Source organism: Gigantopelta aegis, chromosome 6 (genome assembly GCF_016097555.1).
Source record: "Gigantopelta aegis isolate Gae_Host chromosome 6, Gae_host_genome, whole genome shotgun sequence".
Classification (NCBI taxonomy): Eukaryota; Metazoa; Mollusca; class Gastropoda; order Neomphalida; family Peltospiridae; genus Gigantopelta; species Gigantopelta aegis.
The window spans coordinates 14,740,086-14,752,386 of NC_054704.1; the positions used below are offsets into that span (position 1 = coordinate 14,740,086).

General features: G+C 39.0%; 1 protein-coding gene across 3 annotated transcripts; it reads right to left on the bottom strand.

The window, feature by feature from the left end:
• Positions 1–7,592: 7,592 nt before the first annotated feature.
• On the bottom strand, positions 7,593–11,771 carry LOC121375171 (opine dehydrogenase-like). 3 transcript variants are annotated; one of them, XM_041502449.1, is made up of 3 exons: positions 11,698–11,771; positions 11,350–11,404; positions 7,593–9,059 (listed from the first exon to the last, which is right to left on the bottom strand). In XM_041502449.1, exon 3 carries the CDS (start codon positions 9,048–9,050, stop codon positions 7,842–7,844), a length of 1,209 nt encoding a protein of 402 aa, XP_041358383.1. In that variant the 5' UTR covers positions 9,051–9,059; positions 11,350–11,404; positions 11,698–11,771; the 3' UTR covers positions 7,593–7,841. The 3 variants fall into 3 exon arrangements, with proteins under 3 accessions (XP_041358383.1, XP_041358385.1, XP_041358384.1); XM_041502451.1 differs by lacking the exons at positions 11,350–11,404; positions 11,698–11,771 and adding an exon at positions 11,131–11,175; XM_041502450.1 differs by lacking the exons at positions 11,350–11,404; positions 11,698–11,771 and adding an exon at positions 10,867–10,929.
• Between the last annotated feature and the right edge of the window lie 530 nt (positions 11,772–12,301).

The window sequence follows — 12,301 nt, forward strand, 5'->3', positions numbered from 1 at the left end:
GTGCTTATATCCAATTAAGATTCAAGCACGCTGTCCTGGGTACACACCTCAAGTGTCTGGGCTGTCTGTCCAGAACAGTGGGTTAGTGGTTAGTGCGAGAGAAGTCGGTGTAGTGGTCTTACACCTACCCACTGAGTCGTTAAACATTTATAATACAAATCCTGAGACTTGTTTTGAGTGTGAAATTTTAATGATCACAGTTTGAGCCGAGATTGTACACAGACAGTCAGGAGATTAGCTAAGGTAAAGGACCACAATGTAATATTGTAGAATTGAAAATGAAAATCATTTTAAGTTGAGTTTTTATTTACACAGTAAGTTGTGGTTCACATCATTGTCTTGAAGCTGGTACCATTTATCTTTGCAAGAGATTTACATCTGAGAGTTATATCAAGATGTACTGTTTAATTTTCTTTCTCATAATTATATTATCATACATTTATTACTGGTTTTCAACAATGTAACGACTCTGAATGTTCATCACAAGGTTTTCTTTATGCTTTCACAAACATCTTTTTTTTTTTTTTTTTTTTATTATTTTTTTTTTATTCAATACAAATTTCATTCCACACATGTGATTCTTTATAAGAGTTTTAGGTCATCCATAATAATATTTGGTCTGCTGTAATAACCCCAACCACAATTTCAGTCAATGTTTTATTTTATTTTATTTTAATTCTTTTTTAAAATAAAAAATATGAAGAAATTAGGACTGAATTACAAAAATAAGGAGTTAGGTTGATTTTGTATGACTTGGTGGGGTTACAGCAGACACAATATTTGTTATGGATTGACTTAATAACTAAAGCCGATAGCTATTTGTATATATGTTTAATTACCAGTGGTAAACTGTGAACTATCGGTGATATGTATCTTCCTCTCCAACAACCACACAACTCTTTGTTGGCAACTAGCGATACATGATTGATCATGCATGTAGCGATATTTTAGCACAAGGTATAAAATCATTACAGTGTTTTTATTTTGTCACTTTAAAATTGTAAATATATTTATATACGTTATCTACATTATACATCTTATTAAGTCTCTCCCATAACATTAATTGGTACATAATGGCATTGTTGTCACAGACAATGCAACTGTTTTTCAATATTCATTGTAGAATTCCGTTTTCTAACAAGTGCACTAATGGAGAAATCTGAGATGATGTTAACACCAGTTTCTGAATTTACCCAGGAATAGTGTACAGCAAGTTCGAGCAAATACGAAAACTTCACACAACTTTTCTTTTGACGACTTCTAATTTTTAAAAGTAAATCATTTCGTCATGCTGTATGGTAGATACTTCCAAATAGGTGCTTCCAGGCGGGAACAAAAGTGAGATACAACTTATGGTTTTTTAATCTTTCTTTTTTTTTCTTTTTTTTTTCTTTTGTGTATTTCACAAATTTTAAAACCTGTATGTTTACATTCTCTGTAGCAAATAAAAGTTTTTCACAAAGTAAAAATAATGTATGTTGTTGTTTTTATAGTTTTATTGTTTATCGACATTCAAACAATGAGTTATATCAAGCATTTATCAGTACTCTATTTTTCATTCCAGCGAGTACACCACAACTGGTATATCAAAGGTCATGGTATGTGCTATCCTGTCTGTGGGATGGTGTGTGTATAAAAGAGCCCATGCTACTATTGGAAAATGTAGCAGATTTCCTCTAAGACTATTGTCAGAATGACCAAATGTTTGACATCCATTAGCTGATGATTAATAAATCAGTGTGCTCTAGTGGTGTCATTAAACAAAACAAAAAACTTTCCATCAGTACTCTGGTGCATGTATGGGGGTGGGTGGAGTGGAGTTTGAGGGGGGATCAGACTCAAACCCTTCCCCCACCACAATCTAGACAACCTCCCACATAACTTCCTGCACATATGCCTTGTACTGTTATACTTATGAGAAAAATGTGAAAATTAAATGATTGAACTGTCATTGTTCTGACAAGTATTCATTCTAACAAATTTTCAAAATATATCCTTTGAAAAGTTTTGTACATTTAAGCACTGGGTCACTGGGAATATAATTGGGTAATGGGCAAAGAACTTTGCAAATATAAAATCCTTTAAAGACTGAGTCGCCAGTTTATTAATACTGTAGCCAGTAAAATCGGTCCTTATTCAAATAAAACTGTACATGTGTTGAATTGTAAAAAACTATGCAATAGAGAGTTGAAGGATATGCAGTAGAGAGTTGGAGGAGTGGCCTTTAATTTATAGGGAAATATTTGGGCAATAGAAATATACCATATGTAACCCGTGTTTTACATGGGAATGTTTAGGTGGGATTTCACACAAAAAATCGTATATTACCACTTCTATGTTCAGTGACAAAGATATCAACGTCCATTAATAGTCCTGGGGCTGAGGGGAGTCCTGTGTGCAATGATATGTCCCCTCATTTTGACTCTTGATCCTAGTAGAGGACCCCTAGGAGAAAGTAAAGACATATGATTGCACACAGGACTCCCCTCAGTCCCTGGACTATAAGGTTTTATTTGTGGAATTAATCTTTGTATGCAATATTTAGATGATACATGTACGGTAGGCAACTGGACCTGAGCGCGAAAGGATCCTTGTGTAGTATGGCATCAGGTAAGTGCAAAGAAGACAATCGGCAGATTGAAAAAGAAGAGGCGATCAGAAAAATCAGTGTTAAAAAGCCCTTGTATAATATAATTATAGATTCCGGGATTGTATAGGTTCCAGATGGTGAACAATGTGTTGGTTCCTATTCTGTGATGTGTGTGGCAACAGCAGGTTTCCTCAATCTAAAGGTAGTTTAAAATTAATTCTAGTCAGCTCCCGCCTGTCCCTTATTGATATCAATTACTCAACATACCAATATCAATAAGGGGTAGGGTTTAAAAATAATAATAATAAGGGGTAGGGTTGGAGGTGACGAACTATTTGGAATATGCTGAGGTGTTAATAGTCCAGCTGGAAGGGACTATAGGTTTTGTCCGTCTGTCCCACATATAATTTCCCAGACTGTATTTTGCAATGCCTCAAGATACTGAGCTGAAATATTGTATACAACTTTATCATGCAGAGCTACAGATCAAATTTAAGTAGTAAAGTACACACCTGATGTGCGGTTGATCTAGGATCGATCCCCACCATTGGGCTATTTCTCATTCCATCCAATGCATTGCAAATGGTATATTAGAGGCCATGGTAAGCGCTATCCTATGTGTGGGATGGTGCATATAAAAGATCCCTTGTTACTAATGGGAAAAATGTAGCGGGTTTCCTGTCTATGACTCTCAAAATGACCATATGTTTGCTGATGATTAATAAATCAATGTGCTCTATTGGTGTCGTTAAACAAAACAAACAAACATTTTTTCATGGGAATTTGTCCATTTTTGATAGTTATGGTCCTTGTACTTAGGAAGGAAGGAAATGTATTTAATGATACACTCGTCACATTTTATTTATGGTTATATGGCGTCGGACATAGCCCAGTGGTACAGAGCTCGCTCGATGCGCGGTCGATGTGGGATCGATCCCTTTCGGTGGGCCCATTGGGCTATTTCTCGTTCCAGCAAGTTCACCACGACTGGTATATCAAAGGCCGTGGTATGTACTACCCTGTCTGTGGGATGGTGCATATAAAAGATCCCTTACTGCTAATTGGAAAGAGTAGCCCATGTAGTGGAGACAGCAGGTTTTCTTTCAAAATCTGTGTGGTCCTTAACCATATGTCTGACGCCATATAACCGTAAATAAAATGTGTTGAGTGCGTCGTTAAATAAAACATTTCTTTCTCTCTTTTTTTCAATAAATTTACAAGTTGGTGAGACAAATTCATAAAAAACTGAGTCTCCAGTACATCCATACCTCTAGCTATGATTGTACCAGTTTTAAAACGGGACAGTCAATGTGGCTTCAAAAGTTAAATTAAAGCGGCAGAATCCGGAATATTTTTTTATTATTTAAGCATATAGAACAGAAAATCCAATTACATTTGGTGCATATATGACGCCGCTCTCCGCATTGGTTTCACTACGATGGTCAAAAACAAAGCCATTATTTCGAAAGTGGGACACTTTTGATGGGTCCTACCGATCTCGGTTTTCATTGGCTTATCAAAAGTGTGGAATTCCCCAACAAGAGATCACGTGAGATTTCGCAATTTTTTAACACATTTAACTGTCTTGATTGAGGGGCCGTCTCATATTTCCAAAACATATTTATATCCATAGAGGTATGGTACAACGCCTTTCCATGGGTCTGTGGGTGGGGGATTTTTGTTGTTGAAATTTTGACAGTGGCCAGCTGTTGGCATACGCGTTACATGTAAGGGGGTGTTACTAATTACGTAACGCTCTAGGGGTAGAGGAAGAGGGTACTTTGTTCGATTTACGTAACATTTTTCAAGACTATATTATTTGTATTCATTACTTAGGCCTAAAAAGGTCTTTTTTGGAAATGTGCGGTCAGTCTAGGATCGATCCCCATCGGCGGGTATTTAAAAGACCATGGTATGTGATATCCTGTGTGGGTTGGTACATATAAACGATCCCTTGCTAAATAAAAATGTAGCGGGTTTCCAAGGCGTGTGTGCAGGGATTTGAGCGGGGTTGGGGTTATAGTCTGTTTAGAGTGAAGTTTATATGGGGCCATGGTCTCCCAGAAAATACATTTCATTTTTTTTTAAGCTTGGGCATGTAAGGGTTTCGACCTCCAATACCCTCCCCCTGCACACATGCACCCGATTCCTCTCTAAGATTATATGTCAAAATTATCAAATGTTAGACATCCAACACCAGATGGAAGGAAGGATAGGATATGTTTTATTTAACGATGCACTCAACACATTTTATTTACGGTTGTATGGCGTCGGATGAATATTAAATCAATATGCTCTAACTTTGATGTCGTTAAACAACACACACACACACACACACACACACACACACACACACACACCCCAACTTTACCCTTTCCAAACGAAATAATATTTATTTGAATTTGTCGATTTTAATACGTAAAATTAAGAAGTGAAATATACTTTATTATCTCGCCTTCATGTAAAAATCTTTAATCTCATTGGTTGTTTGCCGTTGGACAAATCCCTTATACCCCTGTGGGCGGAGCCAAATTCTCTTATACCCCGTCTGTAATTTCCAACAGTTTCCAGCCACCCCAGTTAATGCTAAAGCAATAATTAGATTATAAATATCATTGATAATCAATCAATATTGCAATAATTTCGTATTACAAACATTTGAAGTTAAAAATCGTTTATCGATGGAACTATTTTTCGTCACTGGCAAGTGGTTTCGTTCGCGTCCGCATGGTACGGCTCCGTTAATAAATTGTTAACAATTATTGTCTCGGCTCGGGGTAAAAGAACACAGAGGGTACATGAAAAGCCATATACCCCTCGTGATGCTTCTACAACTTACAGTATATTTTCAGGGCCGTAGATAGCGGGAAAGCATTACAGAAACTTAAAGAAAATACTCTTCATAACCGTTTAAGGAGTTTTAGACTATTAACTACTCAGTTGCCCCCCCCCCCCCCCCCCCCCCAAACAAAAAATCCTAGCTACGGCCCTGATTTTATTTTAAAAATATATACATGATTAATGTGTTACTAGTATACAAACTAAACTTTGAAAGTTCTACTAACACTTTATGAAATATTGATTCAGAAATTGGAAGGTACGATTGTCGAGAATACGTTGTCAAGATCAAACCGGTTTTAACGAAAGACTCTAGTACCGTATCCTCAACCGAACGTTCTTCGTACAGCGCAATATTTCTCTTTTAATTTTTTGAGACGTACCCTACAATTTGAAATCGGCAAACGCACGTGTTAACTGAAACTGACAACAGACTGTCGTTTGTACTTTGCCGAGCTATGGCAGCACAGCGCGACGAATCGAGCGAATACTTTTGACGATCTCCGTTCATAGCGAGTTTTTTAAAAGTGCATTTGAGCTTGTATTTCATATTTGTACATTATGTTATAATATGGTAACCAGAGAATTTAACTTTAAGTAGTCTTTTTAAGTGTCCTCCACAATTTAATTCTAATTCCCCCCACCCCTATCCCCACCCCCACCCCCCAATACTTAGGTTTTGCGGGAAACAAATTCTGTTAATTTTATATTTATCGATGTTTGCTGCAAGTTCCATAATAAATTCTTACCTTCACCCATGGTTTTTTCTATCTTCAGTGGATGTCACATGGGCCAAATGATTAATTGATTGAAGAGTTCTAGATTGAATCAAAGAAAGAAATGTTTTATTTAACGACGCACTCAACACATTTTATTTACGGTTATATGGCGTCAGACATATGGTTAAGGACCACACAGATTTTTGAGAGGAAACCCGCTGTCGCCACTACATGGGCTACTCTTCCGATTAGCAGCAAGGGATCTTTTATTTGCGCTTCCCACAGACAGGATAGCACCATGGCCTTTGTTGAACCAGTTATGGATCACTGGTCGGTGCAAGTGGTTTACATCTACCCATTGACCCTTGCGGAACACTCACTCAGGGTTTGGAGTCGGTATCTGGATTAAAAATCCCATGCCTCGACTGGGATCCGAACCCAGTACCTACTAGCCTGTAGACCGATAGCCTGCCACGACGCCACCGAGGCCGGTAGATTAAATCAAAGATCATATTTAATTTTAAACACATATTTCATCGACACATGCTTCCAAATGGTTAGGATGGGAAAAACAATCAGATAATGGGTTCATTGCGTGGGTTCGATCCTATGACTCGAGCTGCTCGAGCGTGCAGCACCGTACAACTGATCTAGATGCCGCCCCTCCCCCTCCCCCCCCCCCCTCCCCTCCCAACTGCTATTAAGTATGAAACGTGGTAAATGGACAAACTTGGTTATGTTGCACAGGTCAGGTCAGGTCAGGTCATAGGGTTTAACGTGCACATTCTGCAAAAGCTAATGTAGCGCACGCCTGTCATGGGCGCAGGTGTCAGCCTGGGCCGTCCACGACAGGAAAGGGTTTGGTGTGGGTGGGAGGAGGGGACCGCCGCGCTGGCAAGTGCAACTGGTTGGAATGTGTAAAAGACCCATTAGGTCCACCTTGAGTTGCTCTTATTAGCAACATCATCTCAACAAAATGAGGGGCCAGTGGTAAAGCGTTCGCCTGATGTGCGGTCTGTCTAGGATCGATCCCCGTCAGTGGGTCCGACGCCATATAACCGTAAATAAAATGTATTAAGTGCGTCGTTAAATAAACAATTTTCTTCTGTCAGTGGGCTATTTCCCGTCCTAGCCAGTGCACCACGACCGATATATCAAAGACCGTGGTATGTGTTATTATGTCTGTGGGCGGTGTATATAAAAGATCCCTTGCTACTAACGAAGACTGTATGTCGAAATTACAAAACGTTTGACATCCAATAGCCGACGATTGTTAAATCAATACTCTAGTGGTGTCGTTAAACAAAACAGCAAGATGAGGCGGTACTCTCTCACCTCGATATTTTTGTTGTCGACCTATATTGTTTGGCTTGGTAGTTAATGAGCGATTGCACTTCCTAAAAATAGCCGTATGCTCTGTAAAACCAAAAACAAAACGCCTATAATATTTATTGAGCATATTTATAAATTTAGTAAAGGATAATCAATGAATATGATTGAAATTGGACACGAGTGTGATCAGTTCTACAGTTCTGTCGTGACTTTCATGCAGCGATTTTGCCCGCAGTTTTGATTAGTCGAACTAAAGGTCACCTAGACAAGAAATAACACTGGCTTTAGTTAAATCTACTGACGGAAACAGTTGGGATACTTAATCAGGATATGTATTAGTTATATTGAGTAATTGAATGACATCACATCAAAGCTTCCAGGTCGTCTAGAGTATGGAATCCAAATCTTTGTGGGGCCCTTGTATCGGCCAAATCTTTGCCTTGTAGCTGATGGCCGACCAGATATTCCTTACCAATCTTCTCTTGGCACCACAGCATTACCTCGTCTGTTATCGGAGTGTCGTAACCGGCAATTTCAGCCAGACCTTTTGTGACCGCCAGTCCAAACGGAATGTCTTCACACAGATAACGGTAGTGGAAGTCGGGGACAAATCTCCCACCTTCAACCACCTTCATGGGATGTGTCAGTCCATCATATGCACTGTTGCTTCTCATGCAGGAGAGGAGACTGCTGTTGTCAGCGATGGTGTGACTGTAGTACTTCTTAAACCAGTCGAATATATGGATGCAGCCCGAGAGATCTACGTGTGGCCTCTTGGCCATGATCGTCCTGGCTGTTTGCACCATCTCTGAGCTGATGCCGTCCACATACCTCACCTGCACGTCGTCCACCCCTTGATAGAACAATGGCTTCTCCTGCACCGGTTCCCCATCCCAGTCTTTCCACTTGCCGTACATCAGGGCTGGGTGAACCATGGCAAAGAATAGACTGAGTTCCAGGTAGTTGTCAGCAAGTCTCAACACCGGCTTTTCGCCCATTATTGTCTGCAGAATTTCAAGTGGATTGTAGTTAGGTCTGCTCTGTTGTTTGAGGAAGGATGCCGAAAGCGTCTGCTTGATACCCAGAAGGTCCACGCTTTTACCGAATTCAGAAATACGACAAGCCCAAGGTAAGGTCTCGAAGGACATAACTGTGCACTGTTTTGCCTTGGATTTGAGTATGTAGAAACACTGAAACTCAAAGCCAGGTTGTCCCGGAAGACCAACTATGGTTGTGTTTTCTTTTATGTATGGCTCGATGGAAGTGAGGTAGGTTTCGTGTGCAAATGCTGGCATGGTGAATATGATAATATCTGCTGTTGGCACACAGTCAGCTGGCTCTTTCGTGACGAGTTCGGGTTTTGATTTAATTGCAGTTTTGCTTCCGTCTGGATTGAATATAAGTGTAGTGAAGTCATTTGTTTTCAAACTGTTTGCCCAGCATTCCGCTTCATCGCTATACAACGTCAGCACGCTGGTGCGCAAACTCTCGCGAGAAGCAGCGAGACCTGTGGCCACGTGAGCAGCATTTCCGCCTCCGCAGATTAACACATTTACTTTTGACGTTGTCATTTTAGGTTTCTGTAAAAAGAAAAGTAAGTTTTAAAGAAATGTTTTATTTAACCATGTACTAATTTTTTTAAAAATTATTTATTGGTTATATGTTTAAAAACCACACATATATGATATAATGAAAACAAAACTCCTTGTCGCCCACTTCATGATCATGAAATACTGGAGGGGGGGGGGGGGGGGGGGGTATTAGCAAGGTATGTTTTTAGCGACATCCCAGCACATTAATTTATTAATCATCGCCTATTGGATGTCAAACTATGGTAAATGCCATCATTAAGTGATGATCAACATCGATATAAAAATTCAAGAGGTAAATTAAAACACAGTGTAAAGAACAGTGCACAAAATACAAATATCACAGATGAGGAGGAAAAGATAGACTTAGGCCTACACACAGCTGGAAATTTAGGATGTAGGCGGCGGAAGCATACATACACGCTACTAAAATTCTAAACGCGTCCCCGTTAACTTATAGAGGCATAAACATTTGGATTACCAAACTAATCCATGTAGTCGGCAGCGTAACGTGTTACAATTTTAACATTTATTAAAATACCTAAAGTGGGCATATAGTTTTGTAGGGGGGAAGGTTGGCTTTTGCCCGAATAAAACAAAATGGCAGAATCTGCTTAACAACATTTATTCGGTAACCAGTCAATTCGTACCGTAGTCATTTCGTACCCAATTTCACCATTTCGTACCCTGGTCATTTCGTACCATAGATATTTGGTCATTTCGTACCATGGTTATTTCGTATCATGTCTGTTTGGTCATTTCGTACCAAAGTCATTTCGTGCCTCAATCATTTATTGCGTAGCTTAGTTGACTGATAGATAGTAAAATGTCGAATTACTGATTTAAAAAACATTAGGCTAATGCAGCTATATTGAAGCCCCACCCTTAAGAAAGAAAGAAAGAAAGAAACAAATAACAAGAAAAAGATTATATATTACTTTTATCGTCAAACGTTTCCGTTCATCGTTATATTAATTACCAACGAGCACTTTGTGTTAGAATAACATATCAAGATCTTCTAAGACAAGCTGATCTCAGAAAAACCTTAATTACCCACAAAGACGTACACATGGAGTAAGAAATATATTTAATACACTGTCGCTTTGAATTTTAATGACAACCGCATATGCCATGATCAAAATCGTACAATCCACAATCTACTTACAAAAATAAGAAGTGGCATACCATGACAAAAATAAGATACCGAGTACGAAACCACTGTGGTACGAAATGACCAAACATTATGGTACGAGATGGTAAAAAGTAGGTACGAAATGGCTATGGTACGAAATGACTGTGGTACGAAATGACCAAAGTACTATGGTACGAAACGACTATGGTACGAAATGACCATAAACTATGGTACGAAATGGATGGTACGAAATGACTTTGGTACGAAATGACTAGTAACCATTTATTCATATTAGCATTGGTACCAAACAGCTATATAGGGTTGTAAACAAATCACTACGCATTATTACATGGATTACAACTAATTTTGAGGGTAGAACGATGGAAATACATGGTAAAACGATCTCAGGTTAGGAAATTTTGCCGAATATCTGTATCAGTTTTATCAGGTTTTGCTCCCCTAGCCCGTCTCGTACGCTTATGGGCTGTATCATTTTGTTTAATAAATAGAGGATATTATATGAGTGTCCATGACAGACGATGTTTACGATACGAGTGCCTAAATTATCATATTTCCCGAGCGAGAGCGAGGGAAATGTGATAATTTAGGCACGAGTGTCGTAAACATTGTCTGTCATGGACACGAATGTAATATTTTGTTTATTACCGTAGAACTGTTCTGCTAAATGAACATTCCAGTCATTGTTTACAAAATAACGTTTCCCTAACGGCGGAGTAATGTTTGTTCATTACTGTCTTGAAAAACCAAATCACAACCCGTTCTAAAGTGACGTCATATTTATACGCCCATAAGTAAAGAGTACACATGTATCAACAGCTGTAAATTGTAAAACATGTTTATACCAAAAAAGCAAACATATACACAGTAATTGAATTAATTAGTAACGAGTTAAATGTATTAAGTAATAACCAGTAAACAGTAAATGTTGTGGTTCGTGGCAAGCTTCCACTCATAGTGAAAATGTACGAATGAAGAAAGTAGTATCTGTGGAATGTCGTGTTAGCCAATCAGAAATAAATGTACTCTTACAACAGCCAATCGTTAAACGACAATGCCTGGAGGACATACGATTTAGTTATGACATACGAGGGAAATCGTACGATAAATATGACCCACGTTATGCTGTACCTCGTAGGTAATAAAACCAGTCCGATACCTCCTACCACCAACACCCCGCCAACGCCTACAAAAAATAAATAACAATATATAAATAAATAAATTGTTTAAATCCGCGAAAAACGTACGTTACAAATCGTTACGAAAGTCGTATAACAAAACCTTAATAGACAACCGTCAAAGATTATAAACACAGAAAAGTGCGGACCGCGAATAGCCCAACAGTAAAAAATAAATAATTTTTTCCCTTCATGATATTGTATCGTAACACATAGCCCAAGTACTGTGACGGTAAGCGAGCTAGACGGACATTTGGACAATAACAATCAACGCTCTCCAAAGAAAACAACAAAACCGTGCCTTGCAAAACTCAAATCGATCCTGTCGTGTCCGGCTCATTGAACTCAGTGCGGTATTCGCCTCTACAGTTATCGGAATGCTAAAACCATAACAAGGCAAGTCGCCGACGACAATAATAATAAATGAAACCGTCACTGGGCCTTCCAAAGTTGGAATCGACCCTTGGTCTAATTGCTAATTGGCGAACCGACGTGTTCTACATACATATAGAACCTACATTTATAATATCACTATTGTAACACCGCACTGGGTAATACTAGATATGATGCATACATACATACCCTCCCTCTCTCCCTCAGCTAGATGGGAACCGTCTGGCACTAAATGTATTTGCCCTTCAAAGATGCGCTGTGTGTTGATAACTTAACCTTGGCGTATCGAGTTTTTTCTTCATAGGGCGTTACAAGACTAGCCTGCCAAACACAAGCGGACAAACTGTCTCAAACTATAACACGAGTACGTCTCGTGAGCAAACAACAGGAACCGGGGGATGTGGATAGTGGGGGTAAAGGCAGGGCGTGGTGCTCCCGATATAATGACTGCATAGTTTACTTTTTATTTAACGACACCACTAGAGCATATTGATTAATTAATCATCGGCTAT

Coding starts and splice junctions, on each gene's coding strand:
- LOC121375171 (XM_041502449.1), bottom strand. CDS start 9,050: ATGACAACGTCAAAAGTAAATGTGTTAATCTGCGGAGGCGGAAATGCT.